The sequence below is a fragment of the Oreochromis niloticus genome, linkage group LG14 (assembly GCF_001858045.2).
Source record: "Oreochromis niloticus isolate F11D_XX linkage group LG14, O_niloticus_UMD_NMBU, whole genome shotgun sequence".
Taxonomy (NCBI): Eukaryota; Metazoa; Chordata; class Actinopteri; order Cichliformes; family Cichlidae; genus Oreochromis; species Oreochromis niloticus.
In genome coordinates this window covers 19,117,808-19,144,266 of record NC_031979.2, presented here as the reverse complement: position 1 = coordinate 19,144,266, position 26,459 = coordinate 19,117,808, and the positions used below count along the sequence as shown (strand labels likewise).

Sequence of the window (26,459 nt, the reverse complement as noted above, 5' to 3'; positions counted from 1 at the left end):
GGTCAGTGGATGCTGATGCGCATAGTGCACAGAGGTCACCGAATTTAGAGGTCAGAGTGAATCTTTACAGACCTCCAAACTTAATGCGGCCTTCAGATTAGATCAAGAACACTGCATAGAGAGCTTCATGTAATCGGTTTGCATGGCCATGGTTACATAACTAAGCGCAATGCAAGTTGTTGGATTCAGTGGTCTAGAGCTTGCTGTCACTGGACTATAGAGCAGTGGAGACACATTCTCTGGAAGCACAAATTATGCCTCTCCATCTTACAATGGACAAGTCTGGGTTTGGTGGTTGCCAGGAGAACAGTATTTGTCCGGTTGAATTGTAGCAAGTGTAAAGTTTGTTGGAGGAGGATTATGGTGTTTTTCAGGAGTTTGGCTTGGCCGTTTAGTTCCAGTGAAAGGAGCTCTTAATGCATCAGAATACCAAGACATTTTGGACTTTCATGCTCCCAACTTTGTGGAAACAGTATGTGAATCGCCCCTTCCACATCTGCATAAAGATATGCATGAGCAAGTTTGGTGTGGAAGAACTGGCCTGCACAGACTCCTGACCTCAACTTGACAGAACGCCAGTGGGATGAATTAGAGCGGAGACTGCGAGCCAGGCCTTCTTGTCCAATATCAGCGAAAATTGTTCAAAAATTCCCATAAACAATCCTTTACCTTGTGGACAGCCTTCCCAGAAGAGTTGAAGCTGTTATAGCTGCAACTGTGGGCCAGCATCATAATAACCACATACCATAATACACACACACACACACACACACACACACACACACACACACACACACACACACACACACACACAAAACATAATAATCACTTAAGTTCATATATGTGTGAAGGCAGATGAGAACATAGTTGAGGCGATACAGTGTGCCTGATGCATCACTGCCTTTGCATATTGCTATGTTTTTTGGCATATTACATCAGTATGCCAACAATGTACACTCTGTACAATATAAACAAAGTGGAAGCTCTTATCAAAACTTCACTTGCACAGCTTTATTATCCCTTTGAAAACTACTCATAATGCCTTGAATTTATACAGTGCAGCTCACGACTACGTCATCAAGACACTAAATCAGCTATATACCACGACTTCAGAGTGTTATTGCTTCTTTTGTGCTGATGTTAATGGCAGAGAAGGTTTGGAGATGTTAACAGTACTGCGTTTGAATCCAGTGAGTTCTTTAAAATGACTCATTCTTTCAAAAAAGGCTTTAAAGGCAGGAACAGCTAGGAACTTGATTTTAAACACCTGTGGTAATGGGACCAAAAACACCAGAATTCAAAGAGGTGCGATCCAAGTACTTTTGGCCGTATACTGTATGTATTACATATTTTTGTCTTCCTCCCTTCACCTCCAAACAGTCGAGGCAGATGGCTGCCCCTCCCTGAACCTGGTTCTGCAGGATCTTTCTTCCTGTTTAAAGGAAGTTTTTCCTTCCTGCTGGCACCAACTGCTTGCTCATAGGGGGTCATCTGATTCCTGAGGGTTTCTCTGTATTATTGTAGGGTGCCTGCCTTACAATGAAGCACCTTGAGGTGGCTGTTGTTGTGATTTGGTGTTATATAAATACAATTGAATTAAAATGAATTTGAACTCGTCTATATTTTTGATTCCACAGATTTCGTTCCAACCCTGCGAACGCTGCTGGCACACCCAGTCTATCTGGTCTACCTGTGCGTGACAATCATTCAGCTGAACTCTCTCATCGGCATGGTCACTTACAAGCCCAAGTACATTGAGCAGCACTTCAGACAATCAGCTTCAAAGGCCAACTTTCTGATGGGTATGGTGCATGTTTCATGAACATTGTGCCGTTATATAAATTATTAGTGTGTTACACTTGAAAATGATCACAGACAACCAGGGAAGGCTTTCCAGCTTGTTTCATATTGTATGGACTTGGACGTCCCTTGTTTGATCAAATGAATTCTAGCGTCAAGTATGGAAACGGCGTTGTAATGCAGGAATCATGTGTTTAACATGGTAATAATTACAGATTTATGGGCTTTCTGTCCATTCAGCATTACCCTCCTCCTTCTTCTCTTTTACATTTGTTGGATGAAGCAGAAAGAGAACTTCAGAGAGTGGATCTTGTTAGAGAAAGGAGAGCTGGGTTAGCTATATTCTAATTCAATCCACTAACAGCCACAGCTGCAGAGACTGGAGCTTTGTGAATATGAGAACTACTTTGCACATGAAATAAAATATCTAATGAAGTTCATAGCGTAAAATGAAAATATCTAGGTTCATGTGGTCTCATCAAGGGAGATGCCTGCGCTGACCAGACTGGCTGCATATGAAAGAGAATGTAATATTAGTGACCAGAGCTAATGACATGGATATAGATAAAAGACCATGTCTCCACATTGATGTTAAATGAAGCTATAAAAAGATAAAAAGCAGGGCTCTTTTTTGATCATGGTAACTTGGAACTAGTGTAGGGTTATTTTACCTCCGGAGCTGCCTCAGTAGTTTACTTGCAAGGTAGGATAAGCAGGTGTCTGAAAAACAATAGTGAAGCTTTGATGAAAAATTTAAATTTACCGTCGTTCGTGGTTCGAATCCTTATCTAGCCCTTTAAACAGCATCTAATTAATCATGTGCTTTGCTGTTTCCTTTAATCTCAGGTGTGATAAATATCCCAGCTGTGGCACTGGGGATGTTTTCTGGAGGTCTGCTGATGAAGAGGCTGAAGCTGAACATCATGGGAGCAGCCAAGTTCGCCTTTGGCACATCACTTATTGGTTACATCCTGTCATTGTTCTTCTTCGCAATGAGTTGTGAGAATGCCAAGGTGGCCGGGGTGACACTTTCATATGACAAGTGAGTCAGAGGCGAATATATGATGTGTCGAGGCTAATGGCTACTTGTCTGGAAAATGTATTTTTCCTCCAAACTATTAAACGCAGCAGAGTTAGTCATCTAATATTTCAGTGATTCCTCGCTATGGTGGCTGAAAGCAACGCATTATTTAAATGTTTCATATCATGCATCAGAGTTGATGTGCAAAAGGGATTTCTCAAAAAAAGAAAATGTATGATAAAAGTCCATTTAAGCATGAGGATGTCGACTCATATTTAAGCAGAACTGGCAACATTTCCATGGAGCTGCATATAAAGGAGCACGAGGAACCCTTTTGTTAAGCATATTAGGCAACCAGTAGGTGATTACAAGCTGAAACCAACACAAAATCATCCTCTGGGTTTGCCTAATAATGCACGTCAGTATTCAGACACAACTGAAGTGACACTGCTGAGATGGAAAGTTAAAAGTAGCCAGAGGGGTGCCGCGTGCTAATTAGCACATACAGCGAATGTGCAGAAGCTCAAAAAAGCAATTTAAAAACCAAACACTGCATGTGGTAAATAAAATATGGAATTTCCTAATGCTCAGCAACTCGCTTATTTACTTTCATAAATGAATGAGGATTGCTCTGGCGCCAGTCATTTTTGAAGACACTGATGACTGGAAACATGCAAGTTTGACTGTGTTTATTTAAAGCGGTAATATTTCATGTTATTACAGATTACATTGTCACCGTAGAAAAAGGGGGTTGCTTGTAGTGATGAATCTAGAGAGAACTCTGTCATCTAAATCTGCAGCTTACTTACAGTCTGTTTGAGCTCAAGATATAGTCTCAGTTTTAATGTGCAAACTAGGTGATGACGATTTAGGAAATAAACAGCAGGATATTCCTCTCAGGAGATGATGGACCAAAAAAATCCACCAAAAAAGACTGACCTACATTTGTCTGTAGGCCAGGAAGGGTGACTGAATATGCTGCACTTTGCTAACAAATTTGCCATATCACCTTGATAACGTATGTCTAACGTACCCCAAGAAACTCAAAATTCATATAGAATATATACAAAATTTTTAAATAAGTGTATTTGTTTCTCAGTTGTACTTCTTTCTTATTATCTATCTTCCAGCATCGATAGGATATCGTATGATAAGCACCTGCTCTTCACAGACTGCAACTCAAAGTGCGTTTGTTCATCGAGCGACTGGGACCCAGTCTGCGGAGAGAACGGCGTCACATATGTTTCTCCGTGTCTGGCTGGCTGCACCACCTCTGCTGGCTCAGGAAAAAACACAGTAAGTTTACAAGCGGCTCAGAATGTAAATACTGTACAACCAGAATCGGTTGGAAATTATGAGGCAAAAAACTTTGTTAGTGTCTCAACTGTTTTAAAACTTGGAGTAGTCTTACATCCCAACTGCGCAACCTTGGCTGGCTCAGAAAAACACGCATTTTTCTAGGAAGTGGGTTTTCTAGGAAGTTTCATTTGGATTACACACTGTTTTGCCATCAAAGTCGTTTGGCGTGAACTTCAAGGCATAATTCTCTTTTTTTGAAACTAAATGTTACTGAGAAGAGATGTTCTGTTACTCATTCATGACTGTGCATTCATTTGTTCTCCATCGTGAGAATGTATACAGTTTTCATGAGAAACCGTCGTAAAACTTGCCCACTGTCTACGGTGCCCATCACGTGCTGCTGCAGCTGGTTTAAAGAGAAAGATACATGCTTTAATTTGAGAAAATAACAAAATCGGTTGTAGAATCTTCTATTCCTGAAAACTTGATAGATAAAAATAAGAATAAGACACTAATTTCATTGCATCAAATTGAATTGCTGGTAAAATCTCAAACTTGGGCAGCAGATCAGTGATCTGGAACCAGGCTATGTTGGTCTTTACGGCTCAGGGCTGGTTTTTAAAAGGGGACTTTTTATGGTAATTCTTTCATTTTATTAAATTAACTTTACATGATTCACATTCAAAAGTGCATGCTTCTGTCTGAAACAGGCAATTTTAGCTCCTCTCCCCTTAAGGCCACTCTGACCATATTAAGGAAATCCCCTCTCTTTGACGTCATGCTTTCAGCTTTTGGCTCATAGTGATGACTTGCACATGCGCAGACCTTTGGCAGTGTTTAATATGATCTTCCGTCCTTTTAAAAGCACATTAATTATGATAAGTCTGCTTTAATTTTTATTTATTCATTAGTGCAGATACAAGAATGCCACACACAGCACTGTTGCATCGTTTGAACTTTTTTTTAAAGGTAATAGAAGCACCAAAACCTGGGTTTTCACAGTTTTGATGACTAAGTGCTGTTTTAGGGAGCAAGCATGTGACTGAGGGCCTTTAAAGGAAGCCCACACAGCCAGTGCTTTCAAGCTGTTTTCACACATGAACCTTGGAGTTTCATGGGAATTAGATTTGGATATTTTCCACTGTTCCTTTTTCTAACATGTGGCACACAGCAGGAAATAGTCCACTTAGTTAAGGCCAGGGAGTTCCTTACACAGTGGAGGCAGCATCAATCAGACAGTTTGTACAGTGGACGACAAGCTCAGATACTCTTTTTTCCCCCCTTATTCTCTAAATCGCTGTACACAAAGTTTTAAATTAATTTGGTTGCTTACTGGGTATTATTTGCCCATAAAGATATGAATGCCATGTAAAAGTAAACTATGAAGATTCGTATATGATCGTCTTTATAGATTTACTAAACTGCTTAAAACTGTCTTATGGTGTGAAAATGTTGTGATAAGTTATTCAAGTCAAGTTAATTTATTTATTAGCACATTTTAAAACAACAGAGATTGGCCAAAGGGCTTTACAACTAAATAGAATAAAACAGCAGGAAAATACAGAAATAACAAGAAAAGCAAGAAACAAAAAGAAAAGAAACACATCAAAACTCAGTCAAATTTAAGCACTAGGGAGTAAAGATGTGTCTTTAAGTGAGTTTTAAATATCTCAAGGGTTGCAGAGGTTCTAATTTGAAGAGGCTAACTGCTCCAAAGTTTAGGTTTGACTACAGCAAAGGCCCGGTCTCCTCTGTGCTTTAGTCAAATCAGCTGACTTTAAAAATCTGTTAGGGATAGTTAAAATAGGAATATTTCAAAGTCCAGAAAGGTAAGAGGGTGCTAAGGTCCATTTAGTGACTGAAAAACAAGCAATAAAATGTTAAAATCAGTTCTAGTGGATGTCAGCATAAGGAAGCCAAATGTCAGCATCTAAAAACCATGGACAGAGTTGTGCAGCATCCCAAATCAATAACTGAATATTGACTTGAACAGTGTCCACTTTTATGCACGTCGCACTGTCATTGGCCCAGGGGCTGTAGCTGAGAAATAACATGTCGTGTAGGACTGTTTCCATTAAACATGACCTGTGCCAGTATGTCTGAATGGTAAATCTCACTATTTATTGTATTTTTATACAGCGACATTGTTTTTGCACCTCATGTTTTGCAAAATCTTTCTGCACCTTTCCTATAAAAAAGACATTAAAAACTACCATTATATTATTATACTACTAAATAAATTTAGTTTGCAAATTTATGTATACAGGCTAGTGACAAAATAAAGGAAAACCCTCTCTGAACTCCCTCTATCTCAGTAAGGTGTTGGGCAACAATGCTCTGACACACACACACTGGTTTTTCCATTAATTTGTCTGTAGTTGTCTGTGTGTAGCTATATGTGGTCATATGTGTGGACTATGCGTGTCTCTCCAGGTCTTCTCTAACTGTTCCTGTGTCGGTGTGGCTGGTAACTTTACGGCCAGTACAGGTCACTGCCCTCAAAAGGACGACTGTGACAGGATGTTCCCGTACTTCCTGGCTCTCTCTGTCATCACTTCCTTTATCATCTCTCTTGGAGGGACACCAGGATACATGCTTCTTATCAGGTCAGATTGAAATTTAAGACATATAATGAGAAAGAATCTTGAAATAACGACATTATCCCTGTAATCATATTAGCATTTATATCAAGCCTCAATTTCAAACTTTTAGAACGGTCTATTTAAGGTGGTGCAACAAGCATTTCTTGTACTGTTTAGTATGTTCCTTACCTTGAAATGCCCGCACCACACACCTGGGTTTAGGATAACAGTGGACAGGTGGGAGTTTCACTCAAATGACAGCCAGCATTTCCTTGCCAGAATTTTTTGCTCGAAAGTGTGGCTTGTTGCTGTGCCCCGCCTGACGTGCAGACAAACAGAGGTCGAAAAAGCAAAGACCAAAAAAAACTTGAACAAAAAATTGAACATTTTTCCGTTGCAGCACACAGAAACATGGAAATACTAACATCTTGAACCAATTCAGATTTAGTAAAATTTTGTTATACGAATTAATCGAGCTGTGGGATATTGCACAGGAATGAGCAGCAGAAAATTACAGTATTGCACTTTTAAATATAAATATCAATAATAATAAAGTGGAGTGACCAGTGCAGATTAAACAGAGTACTTGTGAAGCTGCAGGGTAGCTTCTGAGTGCGTCCTGTGGACTGTGTTGTGTGTGTTTAAGTGTTGTGGTTGAGGTGTCGTATGGCTTGGTGGTAAAAACTGTTTTTAAGTCTTGTAGTCCGAGCAGACAGACTCCTGTAACATCTGCCAGATGGTAACAAGGAGAAGAGCTGATGTGCTGGGTGGCTGTGGTCCTTGATGATGCTGTGTGCTTTACGGAGGCATCGCTGGAGATAAATGTCCTGAATGGCAGGAAGCCTCATGCCAGTGATGTGCTCTGCTGCCTTCACCACCCTCTGTAGTGATTTACGGCTGCTGGCAGAGCAGCTTCCGTACCAAACTGTAATGCAGCTCGTCAGCAAGCTCTCGATTGCACACCTGTAGAAATTTGAGGTGATGTTGGCGTTCATGCCAAACTTCCTCAGCCTCCTCAGGAAGTAAAGCCGCTGGCGAGCTTTCCTGATAGCAGTGTCTGTGTGAAGGGTCCAGGAGAAGACCTCGGTGATGTTGACTCCAAGGAATTTGAAGCTGCTGACCCTTTCGACCTTGACACCGTTGATGTGGATGGGCTGGTGTTCCCTGACTGGTCGTTTCCGGTAGTCCACTATCATTTCTCTGGTTTTGCTGATGTTGAGAGTCAGGTTTTGCTGACTTTGCTGAATTTGAACATCCATGTGGGAGTTTTTGGACTGATAGAAAAAGTCCAAAATCTATGTCATCATGCACAAGCTATCCAATGGACTGGTTTAGAGTCTTTGCCAGGCCGTCTTGCCTTATGTTTGGCATCCCTGAGTTAGACTATAGATGGGGCTGGATGAAATAAGACACACAGAGATGCCCACACAGTCCATCTGAAAAGACCCAATGCTGTACCTGTTGCATATGCATGCTTTGCATATGAAGGGCATATCATATCATTTGGACTCTTTAGAACAAGAACTGTACTAGTGAACAAAGGTGACATCAGACTTCATTTCAAGTTAGTAGCTGAGTCAGTCCTAAATGTTCAGTGTCATTTGTTGTAGTTACCATTGACTTTTACACAATTTTATACCTGCTTGTTTCACTACTGCAAACTTTGGAGCCTGTTTTCATAAACCCTTGTGTAAACTTCCTGTCATTAGCAGCGGCTGCATACTTGTTTGCGGATTTGTTTGTCTGCCAAGCTTATAAAAAAGTGTCTTTGTCAAATGAATGTTAAAAAAACCAACATTTGTTCCAGTGGTTAGTTGAGAATGATGGTGAGGGCAAATCTTTGCTCTGCTAGTCACAAATGATTTCAGTGACACTGCAAAGTCTAAAACAGATACTGCTACCTTGTTGACATGTCTGATCTCAATGAGTGGAAGCACACATTTCATGCCTGTTATTGACACCTATGATATGCTCCTTAGCGCACTGGTAATTACCAGTGTCAGTAGGCATCAGTTTCCACAATCACATTACTCAAGGTTAAATTCAATAACAATGAAGAATTCATTTAGCTCAGCAGCAGGTATGGAGATACTTTACAAACCCCAACGATGAGTGTTGCAGCTGCAGCTGAATACTAAGTTACCTAAAGTGAACAATGACTGGCTAAAAACAGTGCTGAGGGTTGTAGTATACGAAATGCTTACTGCTTTAAACTTTGTGAGCCCAGAAAGTGACAGGCGAACATTTTGACTAGCTGACCAGACTCTGACGGTGGCTAATCATTTATTTAAACTGATTTATTTGATTTCTGAAAATAACTCTTGAGTGTCAAGTAGACATGTAGTAGTAAAATAAATGTAATATCACGAGACTACCCTTTATAGCGGCTCCCTTGTACCTGTTATATAGTTAATCCTGCCAGCTGAAGCAAAAAGTGCATTTCAAGCTGTTCTTTATTCAGTCTTTCCTGAAAGTTGTGCATACGCCTGTGGGATAGCTGTAGGGGCGTTCACTCGCAGAGCCCGCTTGATGATACAAGTAATCTTCTAAGTCTTATCATAGAAGCATTTCCACTACTGGATCCAATACACTGACACACAACCAGTCTGATTTGTGTACACAAAAACAGCATCAATGTTGTACAGAAACATCTCGCACATCTTCAGGATTTTACCAGAGGTATAGGTGGTATACAAACCCAAAATCATGCGTCATCAACCAGGTTTCAAATTTTCTGCCACACAGCGGCCTCTGGTGGTTAACTGTGGACTTTACAGTGACATGCTGTGAGATATTCCATACATGCATGTGCTAATCATTTATTTTCTGCTTGGTCTCCCTATAAATCCAACTCGGGTGTATTTTTCAAGTAGAGAGATTTATGCTAAGGGAATTACACCCTCCTATATGCGAGCACATGAGCACACACTTAACACACAAACGTAGGACCTCGTAAAGCCATGTCAGCTGATCCTGTTGGATTCCAGTGGCCTGGCAGGAATGTAGTGACTTTGCGCTGTGCCTGCATAGCCATCTTATTATTCCTCTGTTCATTTTCAGAGATCAGAAAGCCGGTTTAGTTTCCATAAGAATGGTTAAGGGTCCTCTTAACAGTTTTATCAAATGTCATACATTTTGTTGTTTAAGTAAAACAGCTATGGTTTACATTTTGTATTTACATTTACACTGGCTTGAGTAACAGTGGCATTACCTCTAATGTTACCTAATAGGCTTTCTTTGTCTAGTAACAATAGAAACTGATTTAACTGATAGTAACCATGTTCTATTTTTTTATTTTATTTTATTTATTTATTTTATGCAGGTGCATCAAACCACAGCTGAAATCTTTGGCCCTGGGTTTCCACGCATTAGCAACACGGACCCTTGGTAAGACTTGTTCGGTAGTCGGGAATGTTCTGGGATTTGATCTTGGTTTAACTCTTCCTGAAAACCTTTGCTTTGTTTGTCCAACTTTAGTCATAAAATGTTTATTCTGATTTTTAAAAAATAGTGTTAGCTGTTACCTGTTGTTTCATTTCTAGGAGACGTGACTGTAAAAAAACTTTGTTTCCTTTGTCTTACAGCAGGGATCCCAGCACCCATTTACTTTGGAGCAATCATTGACACCACATGTCTAAAATGGGGTCAGAAAAGGTGTGGAGGCATAGGAGCCTGTCGAATCTACAACACCACCGCCTACAGGTTGTACTTACACATGTACTATTCAGTCTTTTGTGAATCCCTTTTTTTAATTAGTCCAAACAGTCAATTCACAATGCAGCCTGTAGACCAGACCTAATCTCTTTTATTTGCTGATGCTTAACTGAAAATACTTTAATTGAATTTGAACTGAATTGGCAGTAACCTCTTGCCTACGCTACGTCTTTTTTTCTAGTTTTTCTGTGACCCCCTGGAAGCTATACGTGAGACAATATAAATCCTGTTTATAGCTTCCAAATTATTATTATTAAACATTAATAAATATTACCTAATTACCCTAGCTCAATTTTCTGGTACATCTCAACATAGGGAATCTATTGCAGCATTAATTAATCACCAACTCTTGTCTGATGTCTTGCCAAATTTGGCTAATTTTCATCAAATCAATCTTTTTCTTGCAGAATAGCATACCTGGGCCTGACTCTGAGCCTACGGACTATCTCCTTTATTATTTGCATCCCGGGCTTCATCCTGCTCAGTCGACAGCTGAAGGAGGAGGAACGAAGCGCCATCCACGGAGCTCTGAGGAACGGTGGAACTGAACTGGAGGTGCTCAGGAAGGAAGAGTTGGTTATTTCTAATTCCGACCAGCCACACCACCCATCAGAGAACAACACAGATAGACAGACACGGCTTTGACAGAGCCAGCAGAGCTGACGGCCGCATATATACCCACAGTATGTCCAGAGCGCCGCTGCACACATGCACGCTCGCTCACATGAAAACAAGATTTGCAGGGAATCACTTGTTGTCCAGTCATCTCATGTAAAGCAGAAATTCTATATTTGTACTGCTGGATGTGTAAAGGCTTTGTAAATCTGACAGAAATTTGATATGACTGAAATATTTCTTGAATGTACATGCTGTTTTTCCTTTTAAGAAAAAAATACAAAACATACGATAATTTTGAGTTGAAAAAAAAATATCAATTAGGAAATGTGACTTGTACAGACTACTGCAAAACAGTACTATTTTGAACACCAGCATTTCAAAAGCTGCCTCTTTAAGATTCTTCTTTCAAAGTTATTCCAGCTGACAGCAGTGTTACAGAACCGAAGAGGTAAAGTGGCCTTATAAACCAGAGGCACAACAGCAAACTGATATGTCCTAAAAAGAAAAATCTGGCCTTTAAAGACATGAGATTTTTTTTTCTCCATTAAATGAGTTGTAGAATTGCTCATACATTTCAGTAACACATGGAGGATACTGATATGACGTTTCGGTATGTGCCTCATTCTCTCAACAGTTACCTCTTAATGTGTGTATCAGAGATCTTTAAAAAACAATTTCATTTTACTTTTAAATTTCAGATCATCGGATCTTTACTCGTTTAGGAAAAAACGATTCATTTTTGCCTTTTACTTAAAGCCCAAAGTTGTGAGTGTATAGCAGTTTGTTGTTTTTGTGCTTTCTGGATGTGAACTTTGGGTCCGTTGGTATTCATAATCACTAGAAATGGGAATTGTATTTTAGTGAAATCTGCTTCAGCAAACAGCTCTGCTTTTTTCAAACTCTAGAGCCATGACACTCACCTCTGAGTGGTGCAAATGTTTTAGTTTCACACACACAACTCACGAAAGCTGTTAATAATTGGTATCAGACCAAATTTGCATCTTAAGCATCTCAATTGGGCTCCCCAGGCTCTGGTATTAAATAACCGTTGTTGTGCCTTGGAAAAGGCAGAGATTGTATTGTTGCAACACTGATAAAGTACGTACTGTAAAAAAAAAGAAGAAGAAGAAGAAGAAAACACTGTGTGTGAAGTTTTATCACAGGAAGTGTATTTGTTGCTGATATGTAAAAGTTCTGTTTCCATCGTCATGCGTTTCACTGGTTGGTGTTTCTACCTTTTGTATTCTTTATGTGTCTTTATGCCAATGTCACAATTTTATCTCCCCTTTCTTCTCTTAAACATTAACCCCATTTTTGTGAAATCTGACAGTGATTTCTCAGTTGTATGAATCGAGTATGTAGCATTTTTTTTATTTTATGCAACTTTTTTTTTTTTAAAGAACTCTTTTTATCCCAGTCTTTCACTGAAATCCTGGACATTTTTTTTTAGCATTTCCTTTCATTGAAAGCGAATTATCAGATATCTTACTGCTTAAACTACAGCTCTGTTCAGGGATCTGATGAAATTATTTGAGGGTACACTGGCTGCTCTGATGTGATGTTTTGCAATGACTCATGAAGTCGTGATCTTTGGAATGCATTCAGATTCATGCCCAAAGTATTGATATCGTTGAAAGTGGCGTACTGATTAATGAGACTCATCGCAACAACCTCTAAAATTCAGCAAACAGTTTCCTTCGACCACCCATTTGTACATACCAGATGCCCTTTATATGTACATCAGCAGAAAGAGTAAATTAGCCCAGCTCAAAATTCAAGATGTGTTAAATAAAGGATTTGACAGACTTTTTAACACAGTCACACTTTCCCGGAGTGTTAATTTATTTTCTTCGGACGGTTGCAACAGCAGTAAGTGGATCAGACAGTTTCAGTTCAAGCCCGTAGAGACGGTGTTTGATGTGAGATTATTTTTCGAGTCTGTAGTTCTCTACTTTCAGCAAATGATAAAGCTTAGGGTACATGCTAAACCACTGACTGTATTTAGAAGCATTGATAATGCAGAACCCCCCCAAATAAAATAAATAAATATACATATATATTTATACATATATGTCCCTACATGATTGTATATTTATGGCTTTTCATGATAAAAAGCATCATCTGACCTGTTATTACAGGTGACAAAAACTTGCCTCAACATCACATGTTGTGGTATTTGTCACTTTAAATGGGAGCTGTGTGTTTTAAGTAATATGCTGGTTTCATAGTTTATAATATTTATAGTAGCATAAACTCTATTGAAAATGAACACTATTTACCATGTAGCTTTTGTATTGCTGTCCTGCTGTGGGCTATCAGCATCTCATCACTGATGAGAACCTGTAATCTAAATATGGCTTCTGGTTTGGTAGCTTAGAGGACGTTAACTGAAAGCATTTGCTTGATTTGTGGATAGATGAAGTTTGGCAAAATTGGGTTTTAACATTTTAAACTGTCCTTTAAAAGCAGCGTGTGGATTGAAGGAGGATCTCTTTGCACTGCTGTTAGGAATATTTTAAGGTTTCCTGTAACTTTCCACTCAAGTGCCAAATCAGATTTAGTCAGTCCCATTTTTTTTATTATTAGATATCAGGGTGAAGTGATATTCCTCCAGTAACAGAATGTTCAGTGTGACTCAAAAAAGGCATTCAATTTAATTTTGCAGTTACCAGTTTTATTTCAAGGTCATGGATTTATGTTTTTCAAAGGAGCCATGGACCCACAACACACGTACCATTTGGGCAAGCTGCAGCATGAGGTGACTGTGTCATCTTCAGGTTCAGTTTCAGGCTGACAAACTCAGAAAGGTGTAGAGAAAGAAAGTCATTATCTCAATAATGTAAGGCATTTGCTTGCATTAAAGAAATCAGAATGTAAATAACTTTCTTGGATTATTTTTGCAAAATTTCAAGGAATATATTAAATGAAATATTAAAATAAAGAATTTTAATACCCAATCACATTATGTTTTTTTGTGATTTATTTCATTAGCTGGGAAAATAAGAGAAAAAAAAAAATGGTTGTAGTGCAGGAGGCACATGGACCAGAAGGGAAGTGTGGTCCTGCTCCTGAAATTCAGATAAATTATTAACAGAGTTTGTGTTAAGAAGTCAAAACAAAGCGCAGGAAAAAAATAACCTTTATTAAAGAAAATTCTGCTTTCTGCGTCCACCGGAAAGGCACTTAAATCTGATTTTTATGTTCAAACAGCAGAGCACAACATGAACATGTATTTATATTACTGGGAAAATGAACAATGGTAAATCACTAATAAAAAGCAAACATTTACATGTGGTGATGACAATCTCAGGCCCTGTTTCACAGTGACATGGATTTGTTTTGTTTGGATAATTACAAAAAAATATACAAAAAATAACAATAAAAAACAAAGACAATCTTGTTTTATGACACAAAATATGAATCCCAGCAAACTGTGCACCTTAACACAAAATTTAGCATGTGAATCCAGGCAAAAAGCTAACTAAGACTTAAAAACAAAGAAGATGTTTTACTTTATGTGGCAGATCTTTTTACAACTTCAAATTAAAGGAGAAAAACTAAACACAGACACAAAAACAAAAAACAAACAGATACTGGTTAAAACCTCTAACCATTGCCATCCATTACAGCTGTACAGGTAAAAACATCTGACACATCGGTTGAAATACTGCAAAACAAAAGAGAAGCTCATTTATCTCAGTGCAACTGTACATGCAGTCTGTATTTGCATACTGAAGTTAAGCTGCAAGTGGCTGCACAACAAGAAGAGAAAACCTTTAGCATAAAAATACTTTTGTAACCATTTACCACATTTATAGATTGCCTCAACTTTCCCCATATCTTGTGCAAAGTGGCAAAAACAGATGAGACAGAAAACACTCATTTTGTTTGATATATTAAGTGCTCTGTGATCAGTCCTGAGTCACTTACTAGCTGAACTCCAATTGCTTTGCACAATTAATCTGCCCGATAGCGCACCCTTGAAAAAGAAAATCCTCTTAGTCAGGCTGCACCAGGCAGAAACAGATATTACTGATTCCATTTAAGCCAGTCTCGTGCTCTAATAAAGGTTTAAGTCTTTTGAAACCATTGCTGCTACCAGCCGAAAGCGTGCTCCTCAGATGAGTCGCTCCCTAATTTGTGATTAAATACTATGACACACGGTGTTACAGATGGTAAAGCATGTGTTGCAATTGTCTGTGACTGAGCTAAGTAAACACTTCAACCTTTTACGTTCACCTTTTGTGTTAACTAATCTTCCTTTTTATTTCCACTGTCTCGCAGATTCTGAAAGGAGAGAAAATGATAACATCAGTTAAAATATCACACTGTATTATGCAAGGCTCCACAAATCCATAAAGGTTCAAAGTGTCTGTTAGCTGTTAAAGAAATGGATGACAACCTGAAAGTGAACAGAATTTGCAGTCTTTCACGAGTGATTTGTGCTTTAAATGTTTCAACAAAACATACTGGAGGCCTAAGCTTAAACGATAAATTGACGGCTTCTTTGATCAGGAAATATGGAGGAACCACACTGCTGATCCGAAGCTGCCTGCCTGATGTTAATTGGCTTGAATGTCACTTTGAATTGTTACATCTAGCTAGTGAACGACCCAGCAAATCATCACCCTGCTGTGTTCAGAGCTCAACATTACCTGGAGCTCCTGGTGTTCTTTCAACAGCCTGTCATACTCCCTGGCAAGGCCCTCCATCTGTTTCTTCATTACATCTGCCTCTGACTGGGACTTCTTCAGACCTGGAGAGGAAAACAATGACACATGAGAACAAGGAATCCCCACCCCCCATGCCTTTGTCTACAGAAAGTGACAAGTTATAAAAGCTACATTCGTTACATTCACTTTCCAGGGAAGGTGTAGAGGACTGAAATATAAACAGATATTAACCTTCTCCAGAAGTCTTCACTTCTTCTTTGAGTTTCTCCACTTCCTTCCTTAGCAGGTCCATGCCCTCAGCAGTAGCCTTATCACCCCGCCCTTCCATCAGAGTCTGATAACATAAAAATACATATATTCAAATCTTCAGTCAAATATAGTTATCCCAGTAACTCCAGTGGAAAACACTTTGCATATTCCAGGCGTACAAACTGAACAGTCAAACCATCGAGCAGGCTATAAACATAAAATATGCTCTGGATGTGGATTAAAGGTTAAAGTTGAGTTGGGTAGCTTTCATTTCAATTCATCTTTATATGATTACAATCAACTGGGTACTCTGTTAATACAGCTTTAGATTATGTAAGCAACAAGCTAATATGTGATATTAAAATCTGGACTTTTAAATTCTGTTTTTATCATTCAATAACTGTGCAACTTATTCCCTGACCAATATGAGTTTTCCCACATGCAGTTCAAAGTGGGATATTGACTACAAATAACAGATCTTTGTGCCATTACCTGTTTCAACAGTTCATTGTCCTTCATGTATTTCTCAGCAGTCTGGTTAGCATTCTCAGCCTGTGCTTGAAGAGCAGCCGTAGTCCCAGACACTGACGCCAGCTGATTAATCAGAGTGATCAGTCGCTTCATAACGCTGCAAAAAACACAAAGGTTAGAGGAAAGCCAGGTTCAAAGTCCAGGTGTTGTATTAGAGCACAGACTCACAGCCACAGGAAGACAGCAAAACCAGAGATGTACAGGTTCCTCTGGGCTCTAAAAAGCTTCATGTGCAAGTGGTCGAACATATTTGGCTGCAGCTTGGCATCGGCGCCGTGCTCTTTAGATGAATACTTTCTCACTTCACGGACAGCATCTTTAAAAAACACAAAACAATAAGACAGACAGATGAGTTACCATACAGAGATTTGCGTTTTAACTTGTATGATCTTCACAAGATTTTTTTTTTTTTTTTTTTTTTTTTTAAATCAGACAAAAAGAAATCCCCCATAAATTCTATGACAGCATCCCCAAAAGCTCCCCCATTAGTCCAAAAGTAGCATTAAAAATACAGACAGGGATGATTGGATGCTTACCGAGGAAGAGAACAATGAGTATTATGATCATAGTGAGAAACACTTTGTTCCAGAATCTCGACATCCAACTCCAGATCCTCAGATGGAAAATGCTCTGCCATCTGCACAAACATGTTAAGTCACAACACTATGGTGCACAACATCACTACAGCTGACAGTATATTTGTCGCAGAAACAAACATCACGCTTTGCTACCAGTGGTGAGACAAACCTGACACACGCACAATGTCGTCATTATTCATTATTTAGTGTTTAAACAGTTAGTACCTTTTTAAGCAATCCAAAGTACCACAAAGTGCACAAAACAGGTGAAGAAATGAGTTCAGGCAGGGTGGAGTGGGTGGAGATGAGTTTCAGGGGTAATTTGTGACAGGAGGACGGCAGCAAAAGTGAAAGGAAATGTTTAGAGAGACCCGCTATGATGTGTGACTTAAAGATGTTGGCAGATTTTAATTTGAGAGTTATCAGAACAGACAAGATTGGAAATGCATACAGAGGGACATCTTAGGTTGAGCAGTTTAGAGAGAGAGTTAGAGAGGCAAGGTTGAGATGGTTTGGACATGTGCACAGGGATAGTGGACATACTGGACAAAAGATGTTGAGCTACTCAACAGGAGAAGGAAAAGAGGAAGACCACAGAAGAGATCCATGAATGTAGTGAAGAAGGACATGCAGAGGGTTGGTTTGACAGAAGAGATAGGATGAGATGGATCCACTGTGGGTACCCCGAAACTGAGCTACCAAAAGAAGAAGAAAGGGTCTCCTTTGTCAACAGAGACCTGACTTCAAAACCATATTCAACCTGAGAACAGACTGGTAGATATACTTACCTCCTGGCAGAGATAAAGGGTAAACAGAGGATGACAATGACGCCAATTTCCACATAGAGAAAGAGAGCCACAGCAGTCCACTGCAGCGTCATCTTTGCTGATGGCTTCTGAAGATAAACCGACCAAAAGACCGGAAACCTAACAGAAAAGAAGAAAAGGGAAAGAAATTGGTCTCACCAGCTTCCCCGAACAAACTATCAGCGACAGAGAAGGCAAGCTATCGTACGTGGCCATTTCTCAGTAATAATAACACTACCGTTGAAAAAGACTGCAATAATCTCCTCACCCAGTCTATTCACCTTCACGGAAGCTCGCAGAGGCTTGGAGTGAACTGTCAAACCGCTGTTACTGTAACCTGGTGTTACAGCACCACCGCAACAAATACGTGCAAATAGAGTGCCCGTTTATATGTTTAACTGCGGCAAAGATATAGCTGCTATAAAAGATTTCACTCTTTCCATCTTTAACCAGCGTTCAGTGTCAAGCTTGCATGAACACATTAGCTAACGCTAACATGCAACTAACGCAGGTGATTTAGAAACATACAATTATTAAACTATTTAAGACTATTATAAGACCTGCTATAATACATTATGCTAGATTCCAAGTAGACATATATGAAACTTCCAAAATAGCGTAAAAACAGCGACTGAGTTACTTACTAGTTAGCTTCTGAAATCAAACAGGGCAAAGTTTGTCTTCCTGCTCCAGCGCGTCCTCCTTCCACCTCTTCTGAAAAAAATAGCTTCCGTTGCAGTTTTTCAAAATAAAAGCTGTGATGCTATTACATTTTTTTTGTTATCTAACAATATAAATGCGATCCGTCTTACGTACAATTATTTTCCACACAGTTATTGCTATTAATTTTTAAACTGTAGTGCTGTTTGAACACCGCTTTCACTTCATGACATTGAAGATTTTCGTGATAGGGAAAATTTTGACATTTACGTTGAAGGCAAATAATTAATTACTTGAAGCCGTTTTTTCCTTCATGACAAGGAAATAACGAAATAAATTTCTTACACTTCATATTGATTATCCACTCTCAGAACACTGAAATATCTTTTTCTTTTAACCCCTGAAGCCAATAGAAATATTGCATCTCAGCAATGCTTTACATAAACATAACAAACAAAAACAAACTTCGCATGTACTGAGAAGTACTCTTCATCAGTCACCATGATTACTCTATAATCTGTTTAATAACCTACTATTGCACACTTGAGAAAAAAAGAAAGCAATAGAGACAGAAATTGCACAGCAATAGATTAAAAAAATTTATTTAGCATAAAAACAATAACAATAAAAACTAAAGTCACACTGTTAATTTTCAATGTGGTCATGTCCTGAGATCATGTACTGATCCATATGTATTCTGGAGGTAATCTATTACAGCTGAAGTACTGGACAGAGAATTGAACACTTTTCTCTCTGGCTGCGAGCTAACCCTCTCCAGCATGTAGATAAGATGATGGTGGAAGCATGTGAACGGAGTGCCCTGTTCAACAGCTATGTCCACCCAGTCCCATATACACTGCAAAGGAGTGTCCTCATAGCCAGCAAACATGGCAGGGTTAGCAAGTAACCCACGTGCAGCCATGACACCTAATAAAAAAGATAAGAAAAAAAAATGAGCCAAATAGAAAGAAAACTGCCACAGTTAGAAGTGTATTTGTTACAATGCTGCTGAAAACAAACATACCATCAACACCTGTGAGCTCGTGAGTCGACTCCACATCCCGGAGATACTTTATGTCGCCGTTGGCAATGACAGGGACAGAAACACTGTCTTTAATTGTCTTTATAGCATCGTAATGTACTGGTTGGTGGCGTTCTTCTGTTGTACGACCATGGACTGTTATCCATGACACACCGGCTGATTCAGCCTTTTGACATAGATCCACTGTCTGCTTTAGGTCCTTGTGAATTCTGTGAAAGATAACAGTAACGGTATTATTATACCAATAATAAGTATGATCATAATCATAACTGGTATTGTTTTAAATAATCTTCCTTTGGTTGCTCCCTTTAAGGTTACCAGGGCAGACCATCTTTCTCCATCTCACTCAGTTCCTAGCGTCCTCTTCTGTCACACCAACCCTCTGCATATCCTCCTTCACCTCATTCATGGATCTGCTCTGTGCTCTTCCTCTTTTCCCCCTAACTGGCAGCTTCATATTCAACATCCTTCCACACCAGGTATTTAAACTCATCTACCTTCACTCCCTCTACAGCTTGAATGTTCACCATTCCACCTGTCTCCTTCTCATTCACAAACATGTATTCTGCCTCGCTTCTATTCACTTTAATTTCTCTTCTGTCCAGTGTATACCTCCACCTCTCTAGCCGCTCTTCCATTTACTCCCTACTGTGCCTACACAGTGTCGGTCACAAACATCACTGACATGTACAGTTATAAAGTTATATATTATAAAGGGGTCATAATTCTTCAAAAAGAAACAAAGCTTAGTGTGTGTGTTTTTTTTTTTACCTTATTTTAATTGATGCTGTGTAGTTTGGATTGTCCACTTGATTTCTGACGTGTCTTACCATGTCTTTAACAAGTTCAGGCTTGTTAATGAGGCATGCACCATACCCAGCTGACATAGCCCATCTGAAAACAACACAAAAACAAAGATACTGAAGAGTTCTGAGTACACTGGGTTTACTAGATTTGTACCTAACTACTGGTCCCAGTAACTCTTAGTTACTATCTGGTATAAAATGTAAATATTAAGAATCAACAAAGAAAAAGCTACTCTGTACAATCACATTGTTTAAATAATGAAAAGTGACAGCATTAGTTTAAACTATCAGTAGTTGCACCTCTGGGGGCAGCCGCAGTTGAGGTCAACTCCATCTGAGAAAGGTGCCACTGCACAGGCTGCATCAGCCAGACTCTGAGCATCATGGGCAGCAAACTGCACTATCAGCGGTCGGTCACCTGAGCAGGTAAACAAAGAGTTGTAAACCATCATCATGTCAACAATAGCAATACAGACAATACTGGCATTAGTCAATTTTACATTATGTCGCAGGGAAAATCTCTCTGTTTGAAGAAACTAGGTATGAGGTGCAAGAAATCAACCTAGTAGTTTATTACAGCTCATATTACAATGTTACTCACGTTCATTAGTAGTGAATTCACTGTCTCTGGCTTTGATTGAGCGCAAGAAGTCAGCAGCAACGATCATTGGAGTGAAGCAGATATCGCAGTTGTACTTCCTAACCAAGGACCTGAAAGCAAGCCTGAAGGAAATAAACATTAGCACAGTGAGCATCATTAACTGTACACGTGTTTCACCAGTAGCCATCCATAAGCAATGAAATTGTAAATTACAGTTAAAGAAATGACAGCTTTCACTTACTTTGAGTATCGAACCATTGGGGCACAAATTTTCAGGACTTTTCCCTTTTCAAACATGTCCATGACACTTGTGTTGCCGTTAGCGGTCTTCATTCTTCACGTAAGCGGCCAAATGTTAGCCACGTAGCGTAACAAGCTAACTATCTCAATATGCACGTGAAGCCTTTCGCTGTTCAAATATACTGTCGTCCGACATCTATGGTATTACTTCAAGGCTAAAAGAAGACCCCACCTCACAGTGTAAAACGCCATTCTGCTAAACAGAGATACGCAGGTATGACTACATGGACCTCAAAACGACACTCACGGAAATGTGTTCACTCAGTGGTACAGGGGAGGAAAAAATGCGGGCGTGTGTTTGGGACTTCTGAACTGTTACGTCATGCAACAAGATGTATGTTTATGTATTTAATTTTTTTAAATTTATTAGTTATTGTATTATAACCTCCAAACATACGCTATAGCTATTTCAGAGTGTAATGTGTATTTTGTTTAAATAAATATTCATGAAAAATAAAGAAAATGTTGTTCGACGCCACGACCACACCTTTACGTCACGCAATGCGGCCTTCAGGTTCTGCGGGGGAAGTTAGCTTTTCAGCCTTCAAAAGACTAAAGCGCGAGACTGAAGAGCAATGCTGGAATAGAAGCTTGCTGATTGATAGGTGAAATTTGAAAAGATGAAGATGTTTACGCTAAAGAAATAGCAACAACAACAACAACAACAACAGTCTGTAAATATTTATGTTTTAAAAATACAGTACCACCCAAATGCTTAGTAAACCCTTTTTTTCATTATGTTAGGAAAATTGAAAATAAGTGCAAATAGATTTATTGAAAAATGTGTCTGCGTACGTGGAATTACAGTATAATAAGGCAAAAGCAGAATTTGTATCGTACTAATGAGCTTGAAAGTCAGTTCTATTGTAGGTATGCATTTATTGCACCAGCAGGGTGTTTGGCATCACTAACATGCTGAAAAATAAGGCTGTTGCCATTAAGATGCTTTCCAGAAGGTACTGCACAGTGGATGAATATATTATGGTACTTTTACATGTTCATAATTCCATCAGTTCTGACAAGATCCCAAACACAAGTGACGGAAATGCAGTTCCTTCTTGACCGTCCTCTCTCAATTGACTCAAACAGCAGATGGATGAACTGTAAGGGTTGATGCATCTCTCAGGTCTTTGTTGTATATATATTGCATATATACACAATATATGTATGTATATTGTCTATTTCACGGTTCATCTGCTAGTTTGATTGTGTGTGTGTGTGTGTGTTTTAGGACTGCCTCTTTTCCAGATTCCTGAAGAACTAATTCTCAAGAATAATTAAAAAAAATACAACAGTCTGGTTCCTTAGATGCAAAATATATGGAAGAAGTTCTAAGCAGGAGTTCATGGTTCCTTTTCTGATTAGGTCAGATCCATTCTCTTCCATTTATCCTCATCAGGGTCGTCAATCCCATCTACCAGAGGGCGAGAGGCGAGTACATCCTGGACTGGTCGCCAGTCTGTCTCTGGGTCACATGGTTTATGAATAATGAAAAGTGAAATTGTGGTGCAGGAGGTTTCTGCAACATTCATACTCACCTCTAATCAGGGCAGACTTGCCAAAGGTGAAAGTAATTTCTGAAGAAACTCACCTTGGGCAGGATTGCTTTAGACATATCGAACTAATGCTCACAATGCTAATAAACAGAGCACAAACTTTAAACATGAAGAATTTTGATGAAAGCCAAATTATTGTACTTTGCCTCTGTGGCCACAAGAGGGCATTACAGTAACACAATTCTACAAAAAACAAAAAAGTCTGACTTAAAAGGGTTAATTCACCTCACATCAAAATATATTCTGATGCTGCCGATTTAAATAAACAAAACAAAAAACAAACAAAAAACCCACACACACATCAGTATATCCTGATGACTTTAGTTAGATCTTCAGATTTAACAAGGCATTGTCTGGACAACAGGTTAGATACTCTAACTAGCATTTGATCTGTGACTGTGATCTAGCTCAAAACCGTTTACAAATGTAAATTAGAGGTCAGTCATTCCCTTCTTCTCACTCCATATAAAATACACATCTTGTTCTTTTACCAAATCTCTTTATTTTAAATTGGCACTGAATGTGTGACTGATGTGGGGGGGAAAGAAGAAGCGTCAACCAATACACCGATTAAGATTTTAAAAAGAAAAAAAGAAATTACAAAAATACTCCTCAGCACACCACACTTGTGTAGAGACTCATTTAACCATCTGATAATAAAAAAAGTCAGATCTAAAATATCAACAAGATAAATACAAACTTCAAACAGGTCACAGGGAAAGTTATAGCAGGGGAATGCAGCTTGTTACTTTGACTAGTAAGCTAGTAAAGTATACCAACATAGTATCCACTTCAGTAAACTCCACACTCGTGATTCATCTAAACTACCTGCTTGTTCAGTTTAAGCTTACACACGATTATGAATAGAGAAGTTTCCTTAATCCATCAATATTTACATCATACAATGTTAAGTGCCGCCTTTAACAGTGGCTAGAGGCAAGGCTTGCAAAGAGCTTAAGTTGTTTGCTGTGCACAAAAAAAACAAAACATGTGATCAGACATTTTGTACAGTGTGGATAAGTTAGTGATATTTTTTAGCATATATATTTTAAAAAGTGTTAACTGCTCTTCTGCTCCTTGAACATCCTCAGCAGTGTTAAAAGGTGCTCCTCTCTTTAGCTACAGCCTTGTTGCTTTAAAGATAACTTTAAAGAAGTCACTCACACGCTTGACCAGCTTAATGCAACACAATTTGCTGAGAGCAAATATGCATTGTCCTCATTTTGGTCCATATTATTTCTACAGCTAATACAAACAACGCATCATTACACCTCTGGAAACCTTTCAACCAACTACAACCTGAAGCATTCAAAAGTAATACCCATGCTAGTGGAGAGCTTCATTCATTGGCAGGAATATAAACATGTCCTGACATGGTCTGAATATTTAATCTACTCAAACCATGTCTTACCTCCTTTGTTCTCTGTAACATGTTATATAAACACACTTCTTAAAATGATAGCAGGCTACACAAGTGTTAAAAAAGACAAGACAGCAGGTCAGTGGCAACTAGCCTTAAGGGAGCACCAATTTAGGGGCCGAGGGAATGACAGCATGTCCCTGGCCATCTCCCCCCGTGATTCCACTCTCACTGAGGTAACTTTCTGTTGGCCACAGCATCCAGCTCTACACTGGAGAGGAAACGCCTGGACAGCCGGTGACAGTTGTAGCTCAGCTCTGTGGTATAGATGGTGCTGGCTTTCTTGGGGTAGATGATGGTGGTGCTCTTGAACTGCTTGGGACGATGGCGAGGATGGAACTCCAGCTGTGTCACGTAGTGGCGCCAGGTGCTGTTGGACACAGCCATAACGGTCTGCCTGCAGTGTTCGAGGCTTTGGCCCCACGGCTCCAGGCTGACATTCTGGATGAAGTGGCGGTCTGAGTCATAGTGCACTGAGGAGGTGTATCTATGGATAAGAGAGAGTGCAGCAATTTTAGTCAAACAAAATACAGCAAAGCTAACTCACGAGCCAACAGTGCCACTTTTCTCTTGTACATGCTTTTTGGGCTGTCACATCAAAGTCAACACACCTCATTTCCTTTGGTGGTAATGGATCAAGTGCTATGCCTTCCCCAAAGGACAGCGGGTGTAGCTGTGGGAAAGATCCAGCAGGTAAAGCTGGAACCTGCAAAACATGAAACGGACCCTCAGTGGATACATGGGAGCTTTGGCCCAGTTCAGAGCCACAGGCGGTTTAAACAAGACGTTTTGGTTTTTTACGCATATAAACAAATAACTTTAAAAAAAAAAAAAAATGTTCAGTGCTGAAGTGGCCTACTTCTTTACTTAAAAGAGGGCTGTTGCCTAGTAACTTCAATAACCACTATTTTATGTCTCAAATCAATACCTGTGCATGCAACATGCATTCAAAAGTAAAACAGTCATTTTTAAGAGCAAGAAGTCAGATTTCAGGTGCAGTTCACGACCATTTGTTTTGCTCCGACAGGAAACTGATGGGTTAGATCACAGGATGTAGTGAGACACACTGGTGGTACGTACCAGGGAACCCCTTCCTTCGTCTTCGGACACAGAGCTCACTCCACCGGCTTTATCTGCGGACACAGGCAGCAGCCAGGCACTGGGGCTCGGACTCGGGGGTAAGCCAGAGTCCGGGCTATCAAGTCCTCTCTCAGCCCTGCAACTCATATCCAGAGGATCTCCTTCACATAAATTTGGCAAGTTCAAACTGCCAACCATTTCTAGGTAAAAGTTGCAAAATCCCAGCGAGTAAGAGGCAGGTTACGAAAGAGGATTACTTCCAGCGTGCAGTCCGCCGTATTCTTCTTCTTAATTATTCTGTCGCAGAGTCCCGCGGTGTAGCTGCTAAACTCTTCCCGGACAGCATTCACGGCTGCACGCTGGAAAAGTCATCAACCAGGCGGTAAATCAGTTTCCTTCTCTCCACAACTCCAAAGCCAGAAACTCGAGCTTTCAAATGTCTATCTTAACATCTCAAAAACGCCGAGCACTTTATGCCACCTCCACGGTGAAGACATCCATAGAGTCATGAGCAAGTCTGTTTCTGAGAAACACTGAGCTTAGTCCCGCTGCCCGCGGGTCCTCTTCAAACTTCTTCCCCCTTCAAAGGGGGCTTTCAGATCCACGAACACAGGAAAGGAAACGCCTTTCGAATCACTTCAGTGGCTGCTGATTGGTCAGAAGATAATTGGCAACAAGAGACCGGGCCAGGCATGGGAACTTTTCCAGATCCTCATTCAAATTGCAACCTGGCGAAATCAGATTGATGCGTTTTCCTGGTATTGTTCGAAATGCGCAAGTGAGAAAAAAGTAGTGTACGCCCATGTTATGAAGCATAATGAAAAACCTTATGCTTTGCACTGTTGCCCGTGGAATACAGGCAATTCAAAGCAGTGGCATTTTTGCACCTGAAGGGACTAATGCAAGGGTATCAAACATAAGGCGTGGAGTACAGGAATGGCCGGCAAAGACTTTTTCCAAACCCAATTTTCCAAAATGTGAAGGAGTGCATATAGATTTTGATTTTTTTAAAACTGTATTTTCATAGGACTAGCGTTTCCTAATGACAAAGACCACCGCCCCACTGGCATTCATACTACACCAAAGTAATAAAAGTAATGGATAAAAAAATCAGTTAACTTAC

The 26,459-nt window shown here is 39.6% G+C and overlaps 4 protein-coding genes across 5 annotated transcripts in view; 1 reads left to right on the top strand and 3 right to left on the bottom strand.

Annotated features, from left to right (window-relative positions):
* The window catches only part of LOC100695464 (solute carrier organic anion transporter family member 1C1), a 40,900-nt gene extending 26,494 nt beyond the window's left edge, over positions 1-14,406 (top strand). Inside the window, exons 9-15 of the mRNA XM_005474683.4 lie at positions 1,638-1,802; positions 2,647-2,842; positions 3,952-4,117; positions 6,554-6,726; positions 10,025-10,089; positions 10,287-10,404; positions 10,824-14,406. Coding sequence (XP_005474740.1) covers positions 1,638-1,802; positions 2,647-2,842; positions 3,952-4,117; positions 6,554-6,726; positions 10,025-10,089; positions 10,287-10,404; positions 10,824-11,061 — 1,121 coding nt within the window. The 3' untranslated portion in view covers positions 11,062-14,406. The remainder of the gene's footprint in view (positions 1-1,637; positions 1,803-2,646; positions 2,843-3,951; positions 4,118-6,553; positions 6,727-10,024; positions 10,090-10,286; positions 10,405-10,823) is intronic.
* Positions 14,157-18,648, bottom strand: bcap29 (B cell receptor associated protein 29). Of its 2 annotated transcripts, XM_005474685.3 has the most exons (9): positions 18,516-18,648; positions 17,854-17,991; positions 17,024-17,124; positions 16,656-16,803; positions 16,449-16,584; positions 15,939-16,041; positions 15,690-15,790; positions 15,274-15,321; positions 14,157-14,701 (listed from the first exon to the last, which is right to left on the bottom strand). In XM_005474685.3, the coding sequence occupies exons 2-8, from the start codon at positions 17,943-17,945 to the stop codon at positions 15,286-15,288; spliced, it is 717 nt and encodes a 238-aa protein (XP_005474742.1). In that variant the 5' UTR covers positions 17,946-17,991; positions 18,516-18,648; the 3' UTR covers positions 14,157-14,701; positions 15,274-15,285. The 2 variants fall into 2 exon arrangements, with proteins under 2 accessions (XP_005474742.1, XP_003441618.1); XM_003441570.4 differs by having other exon boundaries at positions 14,642-15,321.
* A 458-nt stretch (positions 18,649-19,106) lies between these two features.
* On the bottom strand, positions 19,107-21,582 carry dus4l (dihydrouridine synthase 4-like (S. cerevisiae)). The gene is made up of 6 exons (XM_003441629.4): positions 21,222-21,582; positions 20,981-21,102; positions 20,680-20,797; positions 20,345-20,467; positions 19,556-19,782; positions 19,107-19,458 (listed from the first exon to the last, which is right to left on the bottom strand). The coding sequence occupies exons 1-6, from the start codon at positions 21,311-21,313 to the stop codon at positions 19,193-19,195; spliced, it is 948 nt and encodes a 315-aa protein (XP_003441677.1). The 5' UTR covers positions 21,314-21,582; the 3' UTR covers positions 19,107-19,192.
* Positions 21,583-23,315: 1,733 nt separating this feature from the next.
* rflnb (refilin B) lies at positions 23,316-25,950 on the bottom strand. Its single transcript, XM_003441571.5, has 3 exons — positions 25,337-25,950; positions 24,868-24,962; positions 23,316-24,743 (listed from the first exon to the last, which is right to left on the bottom strand). Exons 1-3 carry the CDS (start codon positions 25,532-25,534, stop codon positions 24,425-24,427), a joined length of 612 nt encoding a protein of 203 aa, XP_003441619.1. The 5' UTR covers positions 25,535-25,950; the 3' UTR covers positions 23,316-24,424.
* Positions 25,951-26,459: the final 509 nt, after the last annotated feature.